Below are 26,969 nucleotides of genomic sequence, written 5' to 3' on the forward strand. Positions count from 1 at the left end.
GATGGGGCCAGATGGGATCTGCCTGAGGATATTAAGGGAACTGGCAGAGGTTTTTCGCAAACCGTTTTCCATCATCTACCAGCAGTCCTGGCTGACCGGGGAAGTTTGACTTGACTGGAGGTTGGCAAATGTTATGCCCATTTACAAGAGGAGCTGAAGGGAGCATCCAGGGATCTGCAGGCCTGTCAGTCTGACCTTGGTGCCAGGGAATAGGTCATCTTGAGTGCTGTCACACAGCACACACAAGACAAGCAGATGATCAGGCCCAGCCAGCATGGGTTTATGAAAAGCTGGTGCTGCTTCATCTCATTCTATGACAAGGTTACTCAGTTAATGGATGAGGGAAAGGCTGTGGATATAGTGTACTTGGACTTCAGTAAAGCCTTTGACACAGTTTCCCACAGGATTCTGCTTGAGAAACTGGCTGCCACTGGCGTGGACAGGTGTACCCACTGTTAGGTTAAAAAAATGGCTTGATGGCCAGGCCCAAAGAGTTGTGGTAAATGGAGTTAAATGCAGTTGGAGATCATTAACAAGTGGTGCTCCCAGGGCTCAGTGCTGGTACCAGTTCTGTTCAATATCTTTATCAATGATCTGGATGCGAGTACTCTTAATGTTGCGGATGACGCTAAACTGGAAGGAAGTGTCAATCTGCTTGAAGGTAGGGAGGCTCTGCAGAGGGATCTGAACAGACTTCATTGATGTGTTGAGACCACCGTTGTAAGGTTCAACAAAGCCAAGTGCAGAGTCCTGCAGTTGGGACACAACAACCCCATGCAGCTCTACAGGCTTGGGGAAGAGTGACTAGAAAGCTGCCTGGCAGAGAAGGACCTGGGGATGTTGATTGACAGCTGGCTGAACACGAGCCAGCAGCGTGTCCAGGTGCCCAAGAAGGCCAATGGCATCTTGTCTTTTATCAGAAACAGCGTGGCCAGCAGGACCAGTGATTCTGCCCCTCTACTCAGCGTTAGTGAGCCCACACCTAAAATAGTATGTTCAGTTTTGCGCCCCACGTTCCAAGAAAGACATTGAGGCCCTAGAGCATGTCCGGAAAAGAGCAACAAAGCTGATGAAAGGGCTGGAGAACAAGTCTTATGAGGAGCGGCTGAAGGAAGTGCAGTTGTTTAGCCTGGAGGAGAGGAGGCTGAGGGGTCACCTTATCATTGTCTACAACTATCTGAAAGAAGGTCATAGAGAGGTGGGTGCTGGTCTGTTCTCCCAAACAATAGGAGATGGGACAAGAGGCCTCAAGCTGTGCCAGGGGAAGTTCAGATTGGACATCAGGAAAAATTTCTTCACCAAAACGGCTTTTAAACACTGGAACAGGCTGCCCAGGGAGGAGATTGGGTCACTGTCCCTGGAGGTATTTAAAAGATGGGTAGATGAAGTGCTTAGGGATATGATTTAGTAGTGGACAGATAGAGTTTGGCTTGATGATCTCAAATGTCTTTCCAACCTAGCGATTCTTTGATTCTATGATTTTTTTGGAGCAAAGGGGACTGATGAAAAGACACTGACAACTCTGTAGCATCTTCTGTAGAAAGAAGAACTCTAGGCTTCGTAAATACGAATATCCAAAACACAAAAGGCTGCAGGGAAATTGGTGGGTCACATAGCATCACTGGATATTAAAATTCATGAAGTGCTCTCAACATGGTCGTCATTTCAGATGCTAGGAGAGGATTGCTGAGATGTGATTTGATTAACTTGTAGTGGGTGTTTGTTTATCCTGCAGAAAGAGTGTGGTAGGAGGATAGCTGTCCCTTCCAAGATGGATAGCAATTGTGTCCTAACATAGGCTTTTCATCTCTACACACCCTGCAGTACCGCAGGAAGGAGCAGGAGCCTGAGTCTGTGTGGGTTTTGGGACTGCAGTTCCTGCTCAGTAGTTGTACCTCTGAGGCACTCATCTGGGCTACATTCACATAGTTCAGACCACATCCCCTGCTGGGATTTAAGCTATTTGTGGTGACTTGTGATCTTCAGTCTCACCATCTGACCCCGTTTTTACCTTTTTTCATCCTGCATAATCTGTTGTTTTCATGGGTGGGCTCTTATTTTGAGCAGTGGAGCTTGCAGCATGGGCTGTGGCACACAGAGCAGTTGGGCTAGCAGCACCCTTTGTCTGTTAATACCAACATCTTGTTTATTTTAGTGACCAAAGAAATTGCTTTTCTTGCATGTCGAATAAATGGGTGTGATCACCTGAACATCGCCTGCACTGAGTTTGTTTCATGGGGAAGGAAAACAGGAGAGAGGGCTGTATCCCCTTGCTCTGTGGAGCACCGGTACCCTCTAGTGGTAAAACTGCGAGGACTTTCAAGCAAAAGATTATGATTTCAGTACTGACTTACCTTCTGTCTTCCTCTTGGAGAAAAATCAGCACATCTTCTTTAATTGACAGTGCTGTTCTGTTAAATGGTGTTGTAAATTCACAAATTTAGTTTAAGTAGCTGATGATGTAATTTCCTGTGACTGTTTTCAATGTGTTTCACCTTTCATTAAATCATTTAAATGATACTTGTGAGCTGATGGGTGACAATTTTTACATGGTATGAAGAAATGTCTGTAATGGAAGGCATCAAGCAGCAGTAGCTCAAGGCTATCCTGAATGGAGAATTAGTGGTGGTATCACTGTAATGGCTGTAACGTGGTAGATCATAGGTGATTTACAGCTAATCATAGGAATTACATTGTCTTGGCTCTCACCAGTTTGCTCATGGACATGGAGGGCAGCTGGATTGTGGGTTTTGGGAAGCCAGTGAGCTCTGTGATTGCAAGGTGGGGACAGCAAGGTATGGTGTGACAAAGCAAGCTCAAGAGCATTGCAGGAATATTGCAGATTTGCTAAGTTAACTACAGAATGCCTTTAGCAGCAGGAATGCAGTAATAGGTGGAAGGTATAAGACATATTCTGGATCCAAAGGCTGTTTCCTACCAACTACATATCCCTTACTCTAGAGCATGCCTGGTAAGTGGAAGATGGTGAAACTTATCAAAGAAATTCAGAATTATTTAGCATGAGCAACCACATTTATTTCTGTTCTGATCTTGCTCAAAATGGCTGATCTAAAATTTTCCTGACATAGGAAACTTCAGTCTGAATAGCTAATGTTACGAAAGCCACAGCAAAGTAATCCTTCAGGGTTTTCTCTGAAGTGTTTCACTAATGCCTGTTCCTCACATGGAAGGCATTACGATGCCGTTTGGAGGAAATCCCTTCCCAAAAGGCGGTAGGAACCGTTTGAAGTTCACCTCTCTTTTTACTCCAGCTGCAAAAATGATGCTGTGGACTCTGCTCATTTCATCCAGTGAAACAAAGTGGAGTTTTGTTCAGCAAGATATGAAATCACACTTTAGGTATCAAATTGAAATTCATAACAGGTAATACACACTAAACATGGTTTGAGTCTTAAGCTTTTTTCCCTGGATGATTTCTGTACCGAATACCTATCATTTCTTTGATGTGCACTAGTTATGAAAGTAAGAGACCCAGAGCTTTTACAGAGATGTCCTTCCAATTTATTCACTAAGCTCTGAAATATATCCATGACCACCTGCCTCTCTGCTCCTATGGCTCAGGTTTTGGGAGCACATTAAAATGCCCATGATCTGGGTACATGAAGTACTAGAACATGAGCTTCTCTCACTCTGCATCACAGTAATCACAAGACTCCTGCATTTTTCTTACCTATTTAGGTATAAAAGATTTTGAAAGGCTTGAACCTGGGAATAGTTTTACAAAGCAGATCAATGTGACTTTAGGTTGGACTGAATTGGATTTACCAGCAGTGGGAGTTAAATTTTCTACCAAATCTCTGTGTTCTGGACCCTCACAGACAGATAATAGCACAGGGACAGTGATTTATCACACAAAACGTTTATTGTGGAGCAGAACTTTACCCTCTCTATTGTGTCTCTTTCAAACTTTTTTGTTTTTTTCATCTGCCTAGAAACGAATGCAAAAAGGGAAAGAAAAGGGGGAATTCAGTGGATTTTTCAGGGGAGGATTTGTCCTGGTGCTGCATTGTATTGAAGCGTTTACTGTTTCTCAGGTCTCAAGATGTGCCAAGTAGGTTTATTCCACTGTAACTGCAGTGCCATTCTGTGAAGCACACAGCGAGTCAGCTTGGAATAGACCTCCTGAGCATTGCAGTTCTCTGTCATAACATACAATCCCTTCCCAAAATAGAGTATAATCAGTTTCCTTCCATAAGAGTGCAGTCAAGTTAATTAATGTCAGTAATCTGTCCCAGAACTGATTTAAGATCATAATGTGGTCTCTTAACTGCCAGGATCCCCTTGACCAGGCTAAGAAGCCTCAATCTTCATGAGAATCCATCTCACTGCTCACCGAGGGGAAGTAACCACTCCTTGAATGTCTCCACTCAAATTTTTATAGGCAATATCTACAATACAAATACAGAGAGGGGTAATAATGCTGTGTTTTTTTCATTTTATTTCTTTCCAGATTTCTGATTGTCTTGGGGTGTTTGATCTTAGCTGTCCTGACTACTTTCAAGGAGTATGAAACTGTTTCTGGAGACTGGCTCCTCTTGCTGGTAAGCAGACTGGCTGCTGTGTCACCCCTGTAATGTCTTTGAATTGAAATCAGCCCCTTCAGAAGTGATGGAAACTTACTGCCAGCTCTGCATGCAATTAAATTTCTTCTGTTGGTCTTGCAGCAGTGACCATACACTTACATACTAGAGGGTTCCTGGTCCATTGCCGACACTGAGTAAAAGGGAAGTAAGGAGAGAGGAAAAATACTAGACTGAGACTTTTAAATAATGGCTTTTCAACAATTGCTTAACAGTTCTCCTGTTGAAGTATCAATAAATTTCCACATGAGACCTGACCACACTTGAAAATTAATTTCTGGGGGATTCTACAAATCCCAGCATTTCTTTCAAGGGGTTCATCAGAACTGGACTCATGCTTCTGCCCAATAGCAGCATAACAGAAATTGTAGCAAGCAGTGCCTCCAACAACTATCCATGACAGAAAATGTATTTGCCACAGATACATTCCTTTCTCTCTCTTTCCAGCGTGCTAGTTTTATAAATTCTGGAGTTAATGCTCAAGACTGTATTTCTATAGGCCCCCCATTTGGCAGAAGGAGAAAAAAAAGAGGAAAATGCCCCTCACTAAGTATAAACATTCATCATTCTATGAAAATGACCCTAGCGAAGAACTTCCTCTGTTCCCATAGCTGTCATGAAATAGAGAACACAAGCTATCACTTAACTTGGTCTTGTAGAAAGGTATCCTGAGGGAAACTGCACAGCAAAGGTAGTTCCAGGATCTCAATTTCCATTTCCCCTTATACCCCCAGAGAGATGTAGACCTGAGCAAGAGCTAAATGCCGAAAGGAGTGAAAGGTGAATTCCCCTTGCATGTTCCTTCTCAAAAAATTCCTGTATGAAAACACCCTCATCCCCTAGAGAATGTGAAACTTGCTTTTGGTCCCTGTTACCCTGCTAAGACCCATCTTCTCACATTTGAAAAAGCCTGAGGTTATTTTTCCTTCTCCTGTGCTTGTTTTTATGTGGCTCTCAGCAGTTTCAAGAAGTGCCTCAGAGCTGTGCTTGTGAATATCAGGAAAAATCCCCCCTTTCCTCACTGTTATCTATTCACAGAGAGGAAAAGTAACTGTGTGCCCCATGCTGCCCTTGGTCTGTCTCCACTGAGCACCTTGGAAAATCTCTCTCCTCCCCATTTCTTCCCCATGCTTAGAAGAGCTCTGAAGTACAGTAGACAATACCATTCTTCTGTGCATTAGAAATTTAAGGGGATAATATGTGCCTTAAATTTGTCTTATATATGCCATTATCATTGTCTTAAATATGACCATATGAACATATTGTATCCTGTCCCTATCTCTCTAGATATGGCTGCATGAATAATCTGCTGGTGGGTAACCCTAGGTGTGGGCATAGAGTCCACCGGAGACCTTGCAGTCACTATCCAAATATGCCTCTTCGGTTTAATGTGAAACAAGAGGTCTTTTTGTGCAGTAATTGCCCTTCCTTCGCATTTACACAACAACAGAGGCACATCCTTGCCCCAGAGCAGGTTGTAAAGCTATGTCTCACTTTGCCTTGCCTCTTTCATCAACCTGTATTCTCCTCCCTACCTTTTTTCCTGTCTCTCTCACACGCGTACTCCAAAACTTGCACCTCATCTCTTTCCTTCAGCTATATCCTTGTGTCCAGAATTACTGCAAAACTTGCTATGAGCCTAACTGTGTAGTTTATGTCTTTGATGCAGGAAACATTTGCCATTTTCATCTTTGGAGCAGAGTTTGCTTTAAGAATTTGGGCTGCTGGGTGTTGCTGTCGCTACAAAGGATGGAGGGGGAGACTCAAATTTGCCAGGAAGCCTTTGTGCATGCTGGGTAGGCACTTGCTCTCTACTTACCTACTACTGTTTTCCATTATAACTTTTTCCTTCTGAGACAGTTTGGGGAAATGTCCAAGAACAGTGAATGGTAGTGCAAAGAGCACTGAAATGAGATCTGTACTTTGCACTAGGGACTTTGTCCTGCTTAAAGTAGTTATTTGAAGTACTTGGCAATAATGATTCATCTAAGAGACATTTGGGGTGCTGTTCAGTGAGAAAAAAAAGGATCTTTCAAACATGTTTTCCTTGCCCTGAATCTCATGCATTTTTCATAAGCTCGTCATCAAGTATATATATAATCTGCCTTCAGTTTCAAACCATTTCAGATCCCAACCCTACATCACCTTTGCCAGCCCTCTTGCATATCCAAATATTGCGTTTTACCTTCATAATGTCAGTCTGCATTTTCAAGCAAGTATCTTTGTGTTTTCACCCATATTATCTTTCAGGGTTGGGAGACACTGCCTGTAACTATCCATAATGAGTAGTTACTCATTATTCATGTTTGAATCCTCTCCTAAAACTGGCCACTGTGTTCTCAAACCAATCAGCCAACATTTAGGAGCTCACCCTGCTCTGATCACCTGTCATGCATATTGTCATTCGTTCACTATTTTCAGTATTTCCTCATTTGTTTTGATGCTCTTCAGGCCAAGCACTAGACTTCTGTTCTTTATTTGTGCAGTGCGCTGCACTCTGGGGAGATGTAGTGCTGTAGTTATATGAATACACGTCAGCCTCTTCCCTTTCCCTCCTTTTGTTCATCTTGTAGGTCTAAATGGTTGACAAAATTGTAACAAATTTTCTTTGCACATCTGCTCTATCTTCAATTTGATAATGGTCCGTTGGGTGCTACTCTTGTATAAATAATTCTTGTACTACTAATAGTATTGTGAAGGCAGTAGGGCACAATGGGAGGAAGTGGGATTGACACTATCCCATGTCTTCTCAGTCATCTAACTTCTGAGAATGAATCTTCATTGATATCTGGATGAAGAACAGAAAAGATCCCATGTCATTAATTAATATTGGTTGTCAGTGGCACAAGTTTGTTTGGAGAATAATTCAAAGAGAATAATTCTGAAATCCACCCAGTATCATCTTTTTGGCTGGAAATGTAATAAGAAGGCAATTTAAAGACTGAGTGCCTGGACATGTTTGAAGCTATTTGATACCACTTTTTTTTTTTTTTTTTTTTTTTTTTTTGCATATGTATAGGATCAAGAAAGTTGGGGAAACAAGGAAAACAAAGAAATATAAATAAAACAAGAAACAGTAATGTGATTTGCATTTCAAACCTTGTCAGTTGATCAGCAAATTGGCCCTGGGAGCCTTTACAAAAAATAGAGGTACTGCCTTTGAGATTTTAGTTAGAAAGCGTAGCCAAAAGAACATAATACTAGATGCACCATCAACAACTTCCTATCTGCTAACCTGTTCACTATGGTGTTCCTGAGGGACAGATGAATTAAGGTTGGTGTTGTGTCAGCATTAGGACACTGTTTCTGTGCATCCTTAAACTAGACAGTGTCTCAAGTCCAGCGTGTCAATCTGTAAACAGATTACGAGACTTTCTGGTGGGTTCTGTGCATGATGCCAGTTGTCTGGCAGGTGCAGATATCTGTTTAATTGGCAAGGGAAGGCATTTTCAGGCAGCTTTAAAATTTGCCTAGGGAAATTTGCAGCACAATCAGATGGGATTAAGAAGCAGGTGATGGGGCCACTTTTGTTGGCAGGCTTTGTTCTTTTTGCCTTGCAGATATCTTTGTGCTGATTGCTTCAGTGCCTGTGGTTGCTGTTGGGAATCAGGGCAATGTTCTGGCCACGTCTCTGAGAAGCCTGCGCTTCCTTCAGATCCTACGGATGCTCCGAATGGACAGGCGGGGAGGCACATGGAAGCTTTTGGGATCCGCCATTTGTGCACATAGCAAAGTAAGTGAGGAGCCTTTACATTGAATGAAAGCAGGGATATCCCTTTAACAGTGGAGTATTTTGAAATCTTCGACAGAAACACCTCTGTAGATGCAACACGTTTGTAGTGGATTCTCAAACTTGTTTGATCAACAGATGGAGCAGGACTCCGGAGGGATGGAAAGAGGCTTGTTAGCTGAAATAGCATTTCAGAGGGAGCTGCTGGTATAATATTTCTTTGGAAGCATGGGTCAGACAATACAAAGATGCACATAGTGTGAACCCAGACAGACAGAATTTCTAAAATCATCTTTACTCAGTCTAACTTGATGCTATAGTCAGACATACCCTGTCTCACACCAGACATTTACATTGAGTTCTTACATTTTCACCAAACGTTATTACAAGTTAAAAACTATCTGCTTAAAAATCCTCTCAATGAGATTTCTTATCTACACAGGGTATAGAAAATTGTGTATACTCTGTGCATCCTCTATACTGCATACTGCTTTTTCTTATCCTGACATTCTGGGGGGGGGGGCTGAAAATTAAAATGCCAGCTGGCACAGCATAATTAGACTTTGATTCTTTTTAGTGGTTGATAGGATATCCACCCTGCTTCATTTCATATCAACTTCTGTTTCTTCCCCATATAAACTTGCCACAAGGCAGCTGGCATATAAACGCTTATGTCAAAAATGTTTCTCAGAAAATTGAGATCACTAAAGAAGTCTATGTGCCAAAGACATTGTTCAGAAATTTTTTAGGTTTCATTGTGTGGGTTTTCATTCAAATGTTCCTTGTTTGATTCCCAACCACCCTCCTTTGGACCTTAGCTGGCTGTGGGAGATAAGAACGGGTTGCAAGAACTTCACTGGAGACATTAAAGAAACAATTTTGATAACAAGGTTAGCCAACAAATTTCCTTCTGTTTCAATTAGAAATCAGCCAAGGAAGTTGACTTATCTCAAGACTTAAGTATTAAATTTCAGCCGCAATCTGCAGTTCTCAGAAAACGAAAGGAATATTGGGTTTTTTTACCCACTTGTGAAGACCTTTACCAAAAAAGTTTCTGTTTTGTTTCAGACATTGCTGGGATTTGAACTTGGGTTGCTGCACCTCCCACCTCAGTGGGATTAGCCACACACTCCACTGTAGTCACTCCCTCTAAAACAAGGAAGCTCAGGTTTGTTTTCACACAGACAATTCGCAAGGTCTGTTCTTATTGCATCAATTCATGGTGAAATCGTACCTCAAAACCTGCTTTGGTATGCCTAAAAAGAAGAAAATGAATCCTACAGCCTTGTCCCTCTGAAGGTAGGGAGAGGGCAAAGCTGTTGATTTGCCTGCCAAGACTGACCATGCCTAGGCAAGCAGGAATGGGAGGAGTCGAGGTCAGGGACAGAGCCCTGCAGCACCCTGTGTCATGTGTGCAGCTAAGTCCTTGGCCCAGCTTTATGCAGCACTGCAACTGCAGATTGATCCAAGCTGTTCCCAAGGAAGGTGCCATGTAAGGGATAATTCTTGTAAATCTCTGCATTATTTCCCGGTAAGTGCTGATGTGGGCTGGTCATGGACTGTGACCAAGCCAGCAGTGACAGCTTTGCTGTTGCCTTCAGTGCTTCCCTCTTCTCCTGACGTTTACCCTTCCACTGTGGATACTGAGACTGTTTTCAGCCCTTCCATTGTCCATCTGCTTCTTTTCCAGGAACTCATCACTGCTTGGTACATTGGGTTCCTGACACTCATCCTATCCTCATTTCTTGTTTATCTGGTTGAAAAAGATGTTCCTGAAAAGGATGCTAATGGGGTGGAGATGAAGGAAGAGTTTGAAACATATGCAGATGCGCTATGGTGGGGGCTGGTAAGTGACTCCAAAAATACCTCATCCTGTTCTTGGAAACTTTATATCCAAGAAGAGATAAAGTGTTGATACTAGGAATTATAGTGTAAATTCTGCTAAATTTGGATGAGGGGCATGCTACTGGTATAACACTTCTAAATGATGGACATCCCTAAAACTACTTAACAGAATTTATATCTCTTTTCATTTTCAGTCAGACAAAGGCCGTTAGGTGCTTAAGCCTCTTTCAGAAGGCAGTCTGTGCTCCTGGCTTCTCAAAAACCTTTCTTTAAGAAGAGTGTCTCTTTAGGTATAACCATTGCTGGTGCCAGGTCTGCCTATGGAAGACCTAGCTGTCATGACAGCAGTAAGCTGCCTGTGAGAGCTATTTCCCTCTGGAAGTGGCAAAACCAGGGCTGGCCAAACTGGGAGATGCTGTTGATTTTCTCAGTATGAGGGCCAGTTCTTTTTAACATCTTTACCAATGATCTGGATGACGTGATTGAGTGCACCCTCAGTACGTTTGCAGACAACACCAAATTTGGTGTGAGTGTTGACCTGCTGACAGTAGAAAGGCTCTGCTGAAGGATCTGGACAGGCTGGATCGGCGGGCCAAGGCCAATTATATGAGATTCAACAAGGATAAGGGCCAGGATTGTGCTACAACAACTCCATGCAATGCTACAGGCTTGGGCATGAATGACTGGAAAGCCACGCGGCAGAAAAGGACCTGGATGTGCTGGTTGTCAGCCAGCTGAACATGAGCCAACAGTGTGTCCAGGTGGCCAAGAACACCAACAACATCCTGACTTGTATAAAAAATGGTGTGGCCAGCAGGATTAGGGAAGTGATTCTGCTCTATAATTGGTGTAGTAGGGGCACATCTCAAATCCTGTGTTGAGTTTTGTGCTCCTCACTACAAGAATGATATTAAGTTGCTCGAGCATGTCCAGAGGAGGGCCAGGAGGCTGGTGAAGGGTCTGGAGCACAAGTCTTATGAGGAGAGGCTGAGGGAGCTGGGGTTTTTTAGCCTGGAGAAGAGGAGGTTGAGGGGACACCTTATCACTGTCTACAACTACCTCTTCTCCCAAGTAACAAGTGATAGGTCAAGAGAAATTGGCCTCAAGTTGTGCCAGGGTAAGTTTACATTGGATATTAGAAAAATGTTCTTTACCAGAAGAGTGGTGAAGCATTGGAACAGGCTGCCCAGGGAAGTGGTGGAGTCTCCATCCCCGGAGGGACTGAAAAAGTGTGTAGATGTGGCACTTTGAGACATGGTTTAGTAGGCATGGGGGTGTGGGGCAGACCATTGGACTCTATCTTAGAGACATTTTCCAACCTCAATAATTCTATGAATCTGTCATTCTATGATTTGATGATCCTACAGAGGCAGCTACTTTAAGACTAAACCTCTTCTCCCTGATGCAATGCCTCTGGACTATGATACCATTAAAAAAACATGGCCTATCACTAGGATCCTATTTTAAAAAGCTGTGCATAAGAACCCATAGAGCTAAGTGTGTTATGCAGGTTTCGTAGTGACACTTAAAGCAGATCTGTTGGCTTTGTTTTTCTTATGGAAAGTCCTGATTTTTTGTGCCCACAGATCACCCTTGCTACAATTGGGTATGGTGACAAGACCCCCAAAACATGGGAGGGGCGGCTGATTGCAGCTACGTTCTCTCTCATTGGAGTGTCTTTCTTTGCTCTTCCTGCAGTAAGTACTTTGCCCCTCCTCTGTTAGGCACAGCCCGGCCTTGTGGGCTTGCAATAGAGAAAGTAAAGTGATCAAAACTAGCAGTGAAAACAAAATCCCTTTGTAAGAAATTATTCAGATATTTGAGCTGGTCTATAGCCATAAATCAAACTCCTTTCTTCCCAACTTCGCATAGAGCCTGTTGGGAATATGTCACCCCGATACTTCTCAAACCATGTGTGGGCGTTTTCTAAGACAGTCCTAGTCGTAATAGGACAAAATTAGTCCAACAGGGGAGCAGTCTGGGAAATCGCGGGGCAGTTCATGAGCCTGTACCCAGGCCCAGGTTAGTTTACTGGCATTGACATAGCCACACAATGTGTGTGGCTCAAGAAGACTGCTGAGGACCTGAAAATGATTTGGCGTGGCCTGTGGCCCTTGAGACAGTCATGACAACCGGATGCCTCATGAGCAAAGCAGTGGGAAAGGCATGCTGTACTTCACAAAAATCCCACATAGTCATATCTGTCTCCACCTACAGACCCATTTCTTCTTATTATTAATACTTTTTTTCTGTGTAAGAAATGTCTAAAATCTTGCATCATTCTATGCTTTCAGGGCATTTTGGGCTCAGGGCTGGCACTGAAAGTCCAGGAGCAACATCGTCAGAAACATTTTGAGAAAAGAAGAAAGCCAGCAGCTGAACTCATTCAGGTTTGCAGTCACTTATTCTCTCCTTGAAAAAAGTGTTGCATATGAAGACTGCTGCATTACGTTAACAAGGACCACTGCTTCCCTCCTGCCCAAATTCTCATTTCCCATTGCAGGAGGTAAGAAGCTGTGTTAGTGAAGGAGTCAGGTTTTTTTCACATCAAGCTAGACAATCCAGTGTTCCTTGCAGGGTTTGAGGAATCTTTCAATTCCCAGAATATCTTTCAGAAGAACAGCGTCTTTAGAAGAAAGGATCTCATCTGCTGCTTCTGGATACCACCAGCTTCTGCATCAGTGCCACAAAATCACAGAAAACAAGCTGTTGAAGACATATTCTTTGTAAAATCCAGGTTTTGTCAGTTCCATTGAGAGAGTGCTTTTATATGCAAACAAAGTTATGTTGTTATTGATATGAAAACAGCAACAGAAATAAAACGACAGAGAGTGACTGTTTCAATCAAGGCAAATGATATAAATAGTATGTGTTTGTAAAAACTGAAACACACTTTGTATCTTCCGTTATGTCACTGGACAATCAGAGGATTCAGTGGGAAGAGATTCTTTAGCTCACTTGGACTTTAGTTATGATCTTTGTTATGATTTCAGAAAATTAGGCTTAAAATTACTAGTCTAGGGGCTGAGAATTTTGACAGGAATAACTCTTACTAGGTGTGGAGCACACCTTGATGGCAGTGAAGTAAATGTCAGCATTTCCACAGAGGGACAAGAGGAAGTTTCTGTGATAACAGATGGAAGCTGTGGTGCTCAGGACTCCGCAGGATCAAACTAGTTCTCAGGAGAAACAGACTGAGTGGCATATTGTGCTGTTCTCATCAAAAACACTTTAGCAAACAGAAGGGGCTGCAGGGATGAGTGGTGAATTGCATTCTTCTTTTAAATTAAAGCATCTCCACTTAGTAGGTAACTAATTTAGCTACTGTATGTTTTGGGTACGTGCTTAGAGAATTTTGATGAAAGCTAAATGCTGAAATAGAAAATTGCTCAGCAAAATTTCCTCTAATGGAACACTGGACAGTAAACTGGCTTAAACACTTCCAGAAACATTAGACAAGTCCAGTATCACTTGAAACTCTTTAACTATACCAGACAGGAGAATAAAGCCAGTTTAGTCAAATGAAATGTCTTGTCAATGTTGATGATTCTCTCATGTCCTGTCTCTGTTAACAACCCTCTCAGATCATAATCAACTGTCAATAATTTTGTCGTATATGGACACTTATTTGATGAGGCTGATTAGTAAATAATTTCCAGATGGTGTCTCAGGTGCATCATTATGTTCTTTGCAAAAATCTAGCTGCTGTCAGCCTAGGGAATAACTTTACCTAAGAGTAATAATTTCCTCTCCCTTGTAATTCAGGCTGCCTGGAGATACTATGCTACTAACCCCAACAGGATTGATCTAGTTGCTACCTGGAGGTTTTATGAATCAATCGTATCATTTCCATTTTTCAGGTAAGTGCATTGTCCACATCTCCAACATCATTTTCTGTGTAGTATAATTCAGGACAGGATGCATATACCAAGCAGGCTTTTGTAGGTAACAGATTTGACAGTTAGCTTCCTGGCTGAGGGTGAAAAACATACTTTTTGGCATCTGGATCTGTTTGCTCTTCCTTCATCTGGTGGGATGTATTAGGGGCACATGGATAACTCCATCAGTGACTCTCATGTTGGCATTGAACAAAGGAGAAGACTGCCTCACCATCAGCTTCACTTTGTAAGACTCTGGCATTTATTGCCCTGGAAATCTCAGCTTCTTTACTGTAATTTTGATCTGATAAAGTTTTAGCCCTGCATTTTACAGGCACATTTACTTCTCACACACTCTATGATGTGTTTGTGTATTTTAAGACATGAGCTATGCTGAAAATTCTTACTATTTTCTCTTTAACTGAGCTGGCCTGACAATTGTGTTGTTCACAGAGGTGGCCATGGCACGTGAACACGATCAGTGCTTGTTTTAATTTTGACAATACTAGTTGCTCAAGGGGATGATTCAGCGTAGGACAGCCAAAGCATATGTCAAACTGTTGCCCGCTGAAACTATTAACTGAAGATTCACAAGGAAACTTTTCTAGCATGTTGAGGTCATAGTTATACTTTAATCACTACTCTGTGTTCAGTGGAAAGCATTCTATACATAAAGACATGCAGACTTAATGGACACTCATATGTTTATAGATATGAGTCTGATCCTCAGTTTCCTGCCTGTCAAACAGGTACCTTCCTCACCTTGAGGTGTAACATTTTAAAATATTGGCCTGATAAAAGCCAAGACTTTTAGGTGTAGACTATCAGTTGCTAATAATGGTCATTACTTATTCAAGTTTATTCTTTAAGCTTTCATTCTGGACTTGCTGTTATGTCTCATTCTGAAAAAAAAAGTGCCTTTAAACTACTGCTCAGTTCAAACAGAGGTCTCCTCATGTAAGTTGTGCTTACTGCACTAAGACAGCGGTTCCAGCTGTTGCTCAAAACTGACTTGAAGAAATATTTCAGGCTTCTGTCTTCACAAAGGGCAAATTACCAATACTAACAGTCTCTTTGCTTTATTCACAATCTATTTCTTCAGGACTGATTTGACATACATTAAAAAGGAAATCTCTAAGAAAAACACCACAAATGTTTAATTGAAGCTCAGTACATTTCATTCCTTTTCTTTATTCTTTCTCACTCTCTATCTATTCCCACATTATCAATTATAGAGTAATTTCTACAGGGTTTATCGACCTCAGGTTTTGTTCAGAGAACAGTTCTCAGGCTCACCTGAGTCTAGACTCGTTGCTGTGACTTCAAGCTTATTCATTGTATATAGGTTCTTCTGTGATTCAAATGCAACCTGAAATATAATAGGTGTTCTGCAAATAAGGTCGTGGGAGAGAGGGCAAGGAAGTTCACTTCTCACTAAGGACAGGATTGCCAGTCTAAGCAGGGCAGATTGGTTTCGGGGACCTATATCACTTCCCTTGCTTCATGGCTAGTCAAAAATGTAGCTTTTATTCTGCTGTCACATTTAGTCAGAACAAGAGAGGTATGAATTGTTAGCAATAGATTAGCAATTTCTGTCTTAAAAAGTCTGCTGACTTTATCATGTAATTCTCCTTTCTTGCTTTCTTGTAATGCTTCCTCTCTTCTACAAAAGGAAAGAGCAACTGGATGGTACTGCCAGGTATGTAGCTGGCTTTGTAATAGCCATGTTTTAATACAGTAATTGGAGGATGCGGGTTAAATTGTTCTTTGTGTATTCATGAGCTGTTAACCAAAACATGCTACTAACACCACAGGTAATCGTTAGAGGTGATTAACTAATCCATTTTCTAATTGCTTGCTTTTTCCCCAAGTTAACAACACAGCTAAAATATGAATTGTACAAATGCAGTGTTGCTTGTTGATTGTCTGTAAACAGCTTTTTTGTTCATTTTGATTAATCATAGTCTCTCCTGATCCATGCTGTAAATCTAGGGTTTAGCATCCAGGTTGTTCTGGGGTGAATTAAAAGTTCTGCACAGAGCAATATTGCAGTGTTGGAGATCAGGTCTGTGGTGATTCACCATGCGCAAAGATTTCCTAATGATAAATGCTAAGATGGATGGTTAAGATAGATCAGCAGGGTAGTAAATCTGTCTGGCAATACTGAAAAAAACTACATTAGGTTGGAGGCATTGGTCACAACTCTGCTGAAAGAGATGACAAAGCTCCCAGACACTTTGGGGAACTTACAAGCAAAGAGAATGAAGGAATCATAAATTCTAATACTGGGTGGTCACTGATAACTACAGCAGAGTAGTCATTATCAGTCAGCATGCAAAGTCTTGAATGGAAATGATATATTTATAACCCCTTCCAGCTAATCTGCCATTCAAAAGCACAGAAAGTGGTTTGACTTTTTACACTGAAAATGTGAAATACTAAATGCTAAACTGCTATCAATGGATCACCCACAATGAAAATCAATAGTGATTAATGGATAAATAATTCCATACTAGTGCCGAATATATTTCCATTTGCACCTGCATTTACAGTGCAGACAAGCAAAGCAAGAATTGTAGCAAAATTTGAAAACTGTTAGTCAGAGTACAGGCCTGGATCCCAGTCCCTGGCCTGATGGAAAGTTATCTTTTCCTTTTTATTTTTTAAACATTTCATGTAACATGTGACAGTTTCAATAAAGGAAGCTGAAAAGAACAGATTGACACTTGAGATTTTTAGGCTGAAACCTCTTTTAACAGAAAAGAAACGCCTATCCCAAGTTTTTGTATAATACAGTCAAGTTCTGTAGTGCTGAATTATTGGGAAAAGAATACTTCCCCCTCTTGCTACCATCATCATGAGCTAACCTGCTCCTCTTCAAAGACTGCCTGGAGAAGAGTTACTTAGCTTGTGAATCCTCATGAACCTTAAGTACTTTACACTGCCCAGGCTAAGCTGTCATGAATAAGCTCAGATGCATTAATGTAGATGTCTGGAGATTTTAGCCATCTCTAGGGTTGGCATCAGCTGAGTTTGGGCCTTGTATGTGAGAGAGCTTGGGAGCTGAAATCCTTTTGATTATGTAATTCCATACCTTCAGCCAAAGCATATTATGACTCAGATGCAGCAGCAGATTAAAATCAGGCAAGTGAATGATTGCAGCAGTTTGCTGTCAGTTACAACCCCCCTAGAGAAGCTCCTGCACCTGCAGTGACTGAACAGTTTGTAGCGTAGCTTCCGAGTTACTGTGTCTTTTAGTCCAGCAGAATAAGTCATTTTGTATTGAAGCACTGGATTAAAAATGGAAAAGAATGACTCACAGCTCAAAATCTTTAAAACTGTAATCCCAAGGCCCCTCATTCTAGCTGAATATATCTTGCTCTTATGTTGTTACATATGTAATAACCTTCAGCAAAATCATCAGTTAACCTGCATTGGAGCTTCCCTGTTTGCAGGAGTGGGCTTATGGAAATAAGAGGGATTGGAAACCCTCCAGGTAAACAGAAAAATGATGGCACTTGTGGGAGCACCCACTGACTGCAGTAGACATGGGACTGAGCCATAAAATCTGGTTGTTTTGACAGTCCCACCTCACATCTGTCATAAAAATCTTATTTACAGACCAGATAATTAAAAAAATATATTCCTCATCTTCCTAAAGTGATTCATTATTGAAAGTATTACTTGTACTCCACTGCAGTTTGCATTTAAGGCTGTATTGAAATATGTGAGCAATAAGAAAATGGAAGCAATAAGGTCCTAGTGGAGAGAACAGCCCACGTGTGCACTCAGTCTCTGGGTTCTTGAATCAGTTAAGGACTTAATGGGAATCTTGTAGTAATAAGCTGCATTATCTGAACAGTGGTTGATGAAGGAGGGAGAAGAGTTGGTTCAAAACTTTCCCAGAAGAGTCAGAAAATTGAAATGGTTAATAAACTGAAAATGAGGCCCAGCTGTGTGAAAAAGTGGCAGAATTTCTATTCTGTTGTGTAAAAGCTCTTTTGGAGCTCCACAGCAGCAGAGTCCAATTCTGTGGCAGATCTTTCTAGGACAAATTCGTGGAAGCAGGAGCTGGCATGATGACAAAGTCATAGTTAGAGGCAGCTCCTTGTTCTTAGACCATTTTGGAAAAATGCAGGGGAAACAACAAAGTGGAAGAGTCCATTTCAGAAGCTGGATCCCAAGGCAAAGCTGTAGGGCTGGACATGTGATAGCAAAGAGCTGATTAAAGTTTGGCAACAGTGAAAGGCTTTGTTGAAGCTCCATTTAAACTAAGACTGTGAAGATGTGAAATATATGATGAAGAGCACGTTAGGCTACCCTTAAGCTAGACAGTAGGCTGAGTCCTGTAAGCGATGACATGATATAAATGATGCTACTCTGTTAAGAATATCATTTTCCCTACATGCCTTGGATAGTTCCACAAACCAGGAGTAAGGGGGCTGTGCTATTCACTGCTCACTGCTGAGAAGTTCACTGACTTCGTGCCAGAGGTGCCACTAGCTTTTTCTTTCTTAATCAAAGCCAAAACTTACCAACCCTTGAAATTTCAGATAGTCATTACTCTTTTGCGTGTATTGCCAAGGCTTTTCATCTGTTTAGCTCCCAAGAAGGAAAATTTATGAGAAATATAATATCAATGCTCATTTCTGCTGCAGATTTTGGGTGTCTGACCTACACTTATAGTGGGCCTTTGTTTGATGGGCATATTGTTTATTTTGAACCAACTTCTTATGTCTGTGTTTAAGGAAGGAATTGTGGGCCTTATTTTTCAGTGCTATTGTTAGCAACTGTTCCATTGATTTTGATTAGTGTTGAAGCTTTGACACTTGTATGTACAGACACTTTAGTGGAAGATTTTAAACTTTCTCCTATGGTCTTGGTCCTAATCAGTGTTGTCCAACTCTGGAACTAGATGTCAGGAGAGCATTTTCATTCCTAGATTATTATGTCATTGCAGAAAAATCATTTGTTAATGTTTCCTTATCTCTACAAGACAAATAATATTTCTCTGCCTTTGGAAAGTTGGTTTGATTTTTTTTTAAGTGCCAGAATTGTTATTAGTCCTTCCTAGTAAGTGAGTATGAAAGAATACATATAACACCATGCATTCCTACATTGCCTGTAATAACAGCACAATGAAATAAAGTCATACTTTGCAAGGGGGGAAATGTCATTGTGGATATTTCTTCTCAATGTGCTTGCCCAAAACAAGAAAGGGAAACAAGCCACACTGATCTGCACAGTACATTAACTACAAATGAAAAGCTGTTCCCATTCTTTTTCATAGAGCTTCTCATGGGTAATCACTAACGTCTCATCTTAATAACTTCTCTTCACTTTACAGTAATGTCATGTTTAGTAGGGAGTCATTCTTTGGATCAAGCCTCACAAGAAAACTTAGGTATATACATTCAAGTAACAATCAAGTCTTACTCTTTCCATATTTCTTGCATGCCATTCTCTGCCTGCAATTTCTGTTTCTACTACTGTAGTTTATCTAACCACCATAAAAAAATGGGAGATAAGACTGAAAAGTTACTTAAGCATCAACAGAAAGTTGCATGACCTTGCAGATAGTTTGTTGTTCTGCTGTTCAGAAAACATGGGATCTAATCCTGGTCCTGCCAATGATCTGCTTAGAAATAAGTGCTTCTCTCTGTTTTTATAGAATGGGAGTGATACTAACCTGTTCTGAAAGTACTTTAGATATATGCTGTATGAAAAATATACTGTAAGAGCTAAATACAAGTTCATGCAAGTAACTTCGCATTTGACTTAAGTGGAACATCATACTACATGTGTATTTGCAGGTTCTGGTTCAGCAAATGGAAAACAAGTAGATGCTTTTGATCTTCTGAATAAAGTTAAAGACATGATTAAATAACTTGCTGAACTATGACCTAAGGTGTGAGGGAAGAACTTTATCTTCCTACCAAAAAAAACCAAACCAGAAATAATTTGTTGTGTTTCAGGAATATGAAAGATATATAATTGTAAATACTACTATTTTGACAAAATTGTCAAGAATTTTATTCTATCCCATACAAACATCTTGCTATCATTCAACTTCAGCTCATTATTCTCATTCCCACTTCATTCCACAAACATGAAATCCTCAACACTCAACTCAACTTTCCTGGCCTAAGCTCTTCAACTTCTGGAGAGCTGCTAGTGAAGCGCTCCATTTTTACACTGGATGATTGACCCGTGCAAAAAAAGTCAAGAGACATTGATTTTGCAGTTGGGTTTTCTTTCTAGTTTTTGATACATGGAGATGAATATTCACTACAAAGTAAAGCGTGGGTCAACATCCATATGGGTCCTACCTACATTACTGGCTGCATCCATTGGTGAAAAAATATCCATCCTATTTTCACAAAAAATTGAATGTGGAATTGAATGTATTATCCCCATGGATTTGTGTGACATGGCTTATTTTTACCCATTTCCAATCACTTTAGAGAGTGTGGATGAGAAGAGGAGTTAAGCAAAGGCCTCTAGTGTGTATAAGGGCTCTTCTTTCTGAAGGGCATCAGAGCTGAGCCTGAGTTAAGGCTTGTGTTCATGTTTCTGGGCAAATAATCTGGATGGTAGCTGAGTTTGGATCTCAGGTCATGCCTGCAATTAAATAGCAATGAGCACATGCCACCAAAGAGTGTGGAAATTGGTTGGCTGAAAGGGGATGTTGCCTCCTCATACATAAGAAACTTCCAAATTTAGACCTTACAATTCAGGGTGAAAAGTGGCTTTTTAAATAAAGACATTATTTTTCAAGATGTTACAGTCAAATATTTTGATATTGGATGATTTTGTGAGTTCCTCTCTATAGAAAGGAATGTTACTTGATTTCTTTAAAAGGCCACAGTTCAGAAGTACCTTAGTAGTGTAGAACACTCTTTGTTTTATATTAAGGAAACATACGAACTCTCTGAGACTAGCTGAATGTATTCAGTGTAGGATTCATGGTTGTCCCCATAACATTAGTTTCATGCTAATTTCTACTGGGAATAGTTCAAAGGAGAATCCTTCTGGAAATCTCGTTCAGAATGTTTGATTTCCCAAAGCCAAGTTCAACCATGTAAGTACAGCTTATAATGTAGTAAAATATTGGAGTAAACAAGACTGCCTTTTCCTTCCAGTTACTTGAGACCAACTAAATGTAATAATTATCTAGACTATAAAAATAAATCAATTATTATTATTATTATTACTCCTTATTAGGTAAAAGTGTCAATACATGGAAGAGGCTGTGTTTGACTCACTGTTAGCATTAATTCATTATTTTTCTTCTCATACATGTACCATTTTTTTTTGAAACTCCAATACTAGGCAAAGCACAGAGAGGAGAGTATCTGGCTTGCATGATGGGATGTAACTGCATTATCTCTTTGCATGACTGTTTCTGGAAAAGTATTTCTAGTTCGGTGGTTCCCACTCTTTATCCTGAGCAAGGGTAAAACATCTGCTGCAGAAGCCAGCCATCTTTCATATATCCAGCCACCAAATTAATCTCTCAGATGTTCCAAAATAATTCCTACTGCTCTTGGGAAGCAAGAATCTGAGAGCTGAATTTTTCTTTAGGTAGAAATCTTTCAGTCCAAACTTTCTGTACTGCTTCTTCCTTCCTCTCTTTATGGTGGTGTGTGTCTACCACAGAGGTAAGGAGTTCTCATCCCGAGACTCCACTTCAAAGACAAAAGTTTTGGGAAAATTATTATTCCACCACAAGGGAGAGGAGACAATAGCATGCAAGACAAGCAATGGCAACATATCCAAGCTAATCAGAGAAACTACTCTGCACATTTATCAGCATGTTTGGAACACATTTAAGTGCCCCCAAGTTCCTAGAACTGCTCTGAAAGTCAGGAATCACATTTTATTGAATATAAGGAAGCCAAATGAATTGGGACCACTGTCCCCATGGAAGAATGATTAGCTAATATCAGTAGGAGGAGTCTGAAAGACAAGCAGCAGTATGTGAACCTGTGGGTGGGAACCACTGTCCTAGCCTCTCTCATGAAGGATGATGTAATCTGCGCATGCTTCATACCCTGAGACTGAGCCATGCGCATGCTGTTTTAATGAAGGTGATTGTGTCATAAGAATAAATGTTTCCTAATTTTTTTTAAAAAGCACAATGAAAACAAAAACCCGAGCAGACCCAGATTTCATCCCTTGGAAAGGAGAATAATGTTATTTTTTTTCCTAGTCATTATCTGGAAAGAAGCTTGGGTTTTGTTTTGGGTGTTTTTATATACAACATACTGTGGTATTTTTTCATGTGAAGAGGATTAATTATTTTCTGATGATTCTACTGCTCTGGCTGCCTGGATATGAAAACAATTGTCAATTACACAAATGTACTGTTATGAATCTGAATGTTACTTTAAGGGTTAATCATCCAGATTCAATTCTTGAGGAGAGCTTTAGCTCAGGTAACTTTAACTTAGATTAGACACCTGCTTTTTAAACAACATCTCATCTTTCTGTAGTCAATAACAAGAGACAAGTTCCCCCACCTCTAAAGTCATTCCAAGTGAAATGGAGCTGAACTGCACTCTGTAGATTACTAACTTAGCACTGATTATAGGAAGGTGTCTAAAGCTTAATCCTAGACAGGACATTTAAAGTTTTAAACAGCTTAAGACAGATCAGATGAGTTCTAGCTCTCAAACCTAGGATGCTCAAGAAGCAGCCTTGGGACAACATTTTTGGTCCTAAAATGACACATCAATGCAGAAAGTTGAGAAACTCCCTAGAAAGAGAACTTGGAAATGCTTTTCCTTCATATTATCTAGCTTAAACTCCAGCCCCCCCCCAAAATAAAAGTCCACAACAACCCACCAATGTGTATGCAGATTTTATGCTGAGTGCAGAGGAATATTTTGATCTGCTTTGATCTATGAAGAGGATACCATATCTTGATCACTGCTATTCTTGTATACTTCAATGGCAGATGTTTCTGCATATGTTGCTTATAGTTCTGTCTTATGTTAAAAAAAAAGTCTGCAAGATTAATATTTTGGATACTTTTCATCATCCGTTTGCCCTTTTCCTGCTGGTCTGATCCTTGTAGATACTTGCAATACAGTTCGTGTCTCCTTGTCTTTTCGTAAAGGAAGGCAGTTATTACAGGAGTTTTAAGGGGCAAACTTTGAGAGATCTGGATGTGTATTTTGAAGGAATAAGCAAGTTTAAGGAGAAAAAGTCAGGACATATGTAATGGCAACTATATTCTCATAATATAGTATTAAACTGTTTTTTAATAAACAAGAGCAATCTTCTGTCACTTATTTTTCTGCTTCTTCATCTTTCAGATTCTTTCCCTTAAACATATTCTTCCCTTAAGAACTTCTCTGTAGTATTACTAAGGCAAATCTTGTGACATTTAGTACATTGCTCAAAGCCAACATGTCGTATGTGACCATTTCTTTTCTTTGAGAAAATCACTTCATCATCTGAAATCACCTGAGTTTCACTGCTAGATTTAATCCTTCTAGAAGCTTCCTTCTCATCCTGGAAAGTCTCTCCAGAAACTTTTGCAACAAGATGTTTAATCTTGGAAACCTGAAGTACAGTTGGACTACAGTCTCCTCTTTCATTTGAGATTCCTCTGTAATTTGTGAGTTGTCAATCCCTACACAAGGAAAAGCTGATGTCCACAACAACCTGTTGTATGTATAATTTTTTCAGACCTAGGGAAAAATGTCTTTGTTTTATTATCACTGAATATATCTACTCATCCTGAAACTGCTCCAGTTTCTTCTTGTATCTTATTTCACAGTCTTATTCAGTCTACAAAGATCACCACCACGCCAAGCATGCTTAATTGCTGTGTGCTTTTTTATTCACATTGAAAACATAACAGGTTCGCTTCTTCTAATATCTTCGTGCCCATAAGTTTCTATTCCCTGACTCTTTGTTATCACTCTTTGTTATCACTCAGCTAGATCTTTGGTGCATTTCTTTGCACTAAAATCTTTTTTCAGTTATGTACCGTGATGTCAGGTTCTTCTTGACCATCCTTCTCAAAATTAATTCATTCTTTAAGCGTTAGTTTTATTACTATAGAGACATGAGAATTTCTTTTCCCTAAAAAACCCTCACACGACCAATTCAGTTGTCATTTACTTCTTCATCTTTCTTTTTCATGCCTTTTCAAAACTTGCTTATTGCTGTTGTCTTCTCCTGCATACATTTTTCTGATATATAGTAGCTGGTGCTTGAAGCATCCGAATTTTGCAGAAATACCATGCAGTTTAGACATGTGTCTTGTAAAGCACAACTGCTCTCAAATATGGCCTCTGAAAGAGTAGATAACTGATAATGGTGCAGGAAAGATGTCACAAGATTCTCCCTGTCTTAGTAGAACATAAACTGCTTGTTGGGACCCTGAACTCACCATCAATTCAGCCTTTAGAGCCTTGGTGGATCAATCGGATTAAGACTTCAACCCAAAAGTTAACACTGTGGAAACAATTTTTTAAAAAATTCCTTAAAACTGAACATAAGATTGCCCTACACATTCTGTGGTGACTAATTCACCACAGACATTGGCAAGTAATATTTCATAATTTTCTACGAAGAAGGAAGTAATCTCTGATTTTTGCTATGTGTATTCGTCTGCACTTTTTATATCTTTCCTCCATGCCATGAGTTCCTCAGGAAGTGACATTAAGGCTGAGTAATATTAATACTATTCACTTAGTTTGTTCTAATTCTTCATTCAAATCCACACTTTCATCTCCTCACATTGACTTCAGTCCTGGCAATGCTGCTATTTCAGAACTAGAGATGTGTCTCCATACTCAAACAAGCCCTTCTTAGCTGCTACTTTCGTGCTTGCACACACTTCATATATACAATGAAAGGGCAAGTGTCTGAATTTATTATGTTACAGAACTTGCATTCACAAGTATTGTCAAGTTATCAACAAGAAAATTCAGAAGGCCCGAAAAAACATCCTATATAAAGGTTTAGTGCTTCCACCTTTTGTGATAGGGAAGGTAATATTTCATGACCTTCTGGGTCAAAGAACACAAACTCCATAAGAGCTATGATCTTCAGTGCTTCAGATCGGGTAGGAGCTTTGTATGCTGTAAATTGCAATATTCCCATGAAAGTCAACACTCTTATGCAAAGTCATGAAAGATTCAAAGTCATCATACATCTTTAAATTCATCTCACCTTTATCATTTCAAGAGCGGTCCTAAGAACTTTGATTGTGGTGTGATACTACCATAGAAAGACCATTGAGTTAGAAACAGATCCTTCTTTCAAAGAGATGCACAATGACACCAGAGATGCTACAACACAGAAATAATCCGTCTGAACAAGATAATTCCTCAAGCAGAGAATAAGTAGTTCAGTGAGTGAGACCCTTCCCCACAAGGTCTGCATATAAGTCTTTGTCTTTGTCCACTATGTTGTTGCATGGTGGACCCTGTCCGCATTTACCTCTCCTGTCAGCAAGTTTAGTGGCTTCAGCTGAGCATACTGCATAGATACGTCTTTGCATATCTATGAAATCTCTTTCTCCTATCCACCACTGCTGTTCGTCCTTCAGCTGTGCTCCCATCTGTGGCTCTCAGAAGTGCGATAGCTGCAGCCTCCCCGACTCAGCCTCTCTGATCCAGTGTTCTGCATGTAAATGCTTCTCGACCATCTGCGCACAATTAACCTCTCCCCAGAGCTGCCCCACACTGCAGTGTCCAGGAGTGGGTCAAAAGGTAGACTTCTTACTCCTTTTTGACAAATGTGCAATTAACAAATATTTAAGAAAAAAAGTGAACAAGCATATCAAATATTTATACCATCTATCACCTATGAAGTGTTCAGAGCATATTTAATCTGGTACACTCACTAGCAAATTCTAGCAAATTCTTTTTGTGTTGCTCTTTTCAGTGGTATTAGTAATTGCCTTTAAGACCATTACAGTCATCAGACTGTCAGCAGGGTTACTGATGCGGGTAAGATGGCAGATGGATGCAATTCTAGTTGTCACTGAAGGAAAAATGCCTTTGGTCAGTAAATCTGTAAGAGGACAGCACAAGGGATCATCAGAGGAACAAAACGTGTCACTTTACTGTAGTTTGTATAAGTCACCTCTATTTCTAGTACAGTGAGAGACGACTGAAAATGAATGGTAAATACAGATGGGTAGCCTGCCCTACCATGTACCTAGTAATTGCTTGGCAATGCCTTTCCAGTGTTTTGCTGATAATTTATTTGGTTCACAGCACATCTGACTTTCTTTTACTCCTGGCTGTGCACATGAGTTATTCGTATAATAGCCTGTCATGGACCCACTAGTTAAAGAAAGCCCTGACGGGAAAGACCAAGGATCCTTATCATTAGACAATATAACTACCTAAATAATGATTTTTCTCTTCTTAATGTAAATCTAATGCTTCATTCATGCTAATGATGCAGAAGCACTGGGATACATTACATGGAGAGGATAGCAAGACCCTCTGGTAACATTTTCAACTTTGATGCAAAAAATGCTTATAAAAAGCAGTTAATTTCCTGTGGAGCTTAGCTGTTGCTTACAAAGACATTGATGTATTATGGTAGCCCCAGCAGTGTCCTTGTGTACAATACATTTATTTAGCCCATTATATACTTAAAGCATCATGAAAACAAGTTAAATGTGTACAAAAGTGGAAAATGATTACTTTTGCTTATTTTGTAGCCAAAAGCTGGGTCTCTTGGATCGGGTTCGTGGTACCAATACTAAAGGAAAGCTATTTACCCCTCTGAATGTAGATGCCATTGAAGAAAGTCCTTCAAAAGAGCCTAAGAATGTTGTCTTGAATAATAAGGAGCGTTTTCGCACTGCATTCCGAATGAAAGCGTATGCTTTTTGGCAAACCTCAGAAGGTAGCCCATCTATGTTGATTTCTTTCTATC

The 26,969-nt window shown here is 40.3% G+C and overlaps 1 protein-coding gene across 5 annotated transcripts in view; it reads left to right on the forward strand.

The window, feature by feature from the left end:
• The window catches only part of KCNQ3 (potassium voltage-gated channel subfamily Q member 3), a 198,115-nt gene that overhangs the window by 160,441 nt on the left and 10,705 nt on the right, over positions 1 to 26,969 (forward strand). For 3 of the 5 annotated variants that reach the window (XM_054059686.1, XM_054059690.1, XM_054059689.1), the window contains 10 exons: positions 4,472 to 4,562; positions 6,271 to 6,397; positions 8,162 to 8,334; positions 10,022 to 10,177; positions 11,763 to 11,873; positions 12,471 to 12,566; positions 13,942 to 14,036; positions 15,727 to 15,753; positions 19,402 to 19,458; positions 26,752 to 26,939. In XM_054059686.1, the coding sequence (XP_053915661.1) occupies positions 4,472 to 4,562; positions 6,271 to 6,397; positions 8,162 to 8,334; positions 10,022 to 10,177; positions 11,763 to 11,873; positions 12,471 to 12,566; positions 13,942 to 14,036; positions 15,727 to 15,753; positions 19,402 to 19,458; positions 26,752 to 26,939 (1,121 nt within the window). The remainder of the gene's footprint in view (positions 1 to 4,471; positions 4,563 to 6,270; positions 6,398 to 8,161; positions 8,335 to 10,021; positions 10,178 to 11,762; positions 11,874 to 12,470; positions 12,567 to 13,941; positions 14,037 to 15,726; positions 15,754 to 19,401; positions 19,459 to 26,751; positions 26,940 to 26,969) is intronic. The other 2 variants (XM_009560043.2, XM_054059688.1) reach the window with 2 other exon arrangements.

Source organism: Cuculus canorus, chromosome 2 (assembly GCF_017976375.1).
Source record: "Cuculus canorus isolate bCucCan1 chromosome 2, bCucCan1.pri, whole genome shotgun sequence".
Taxonomy (NCBI): Eukaryota; Metazoa; Chordata; class Aves; order Cuculiformes; family Cuculidae; genus Cuculus; species Cuculus canorus.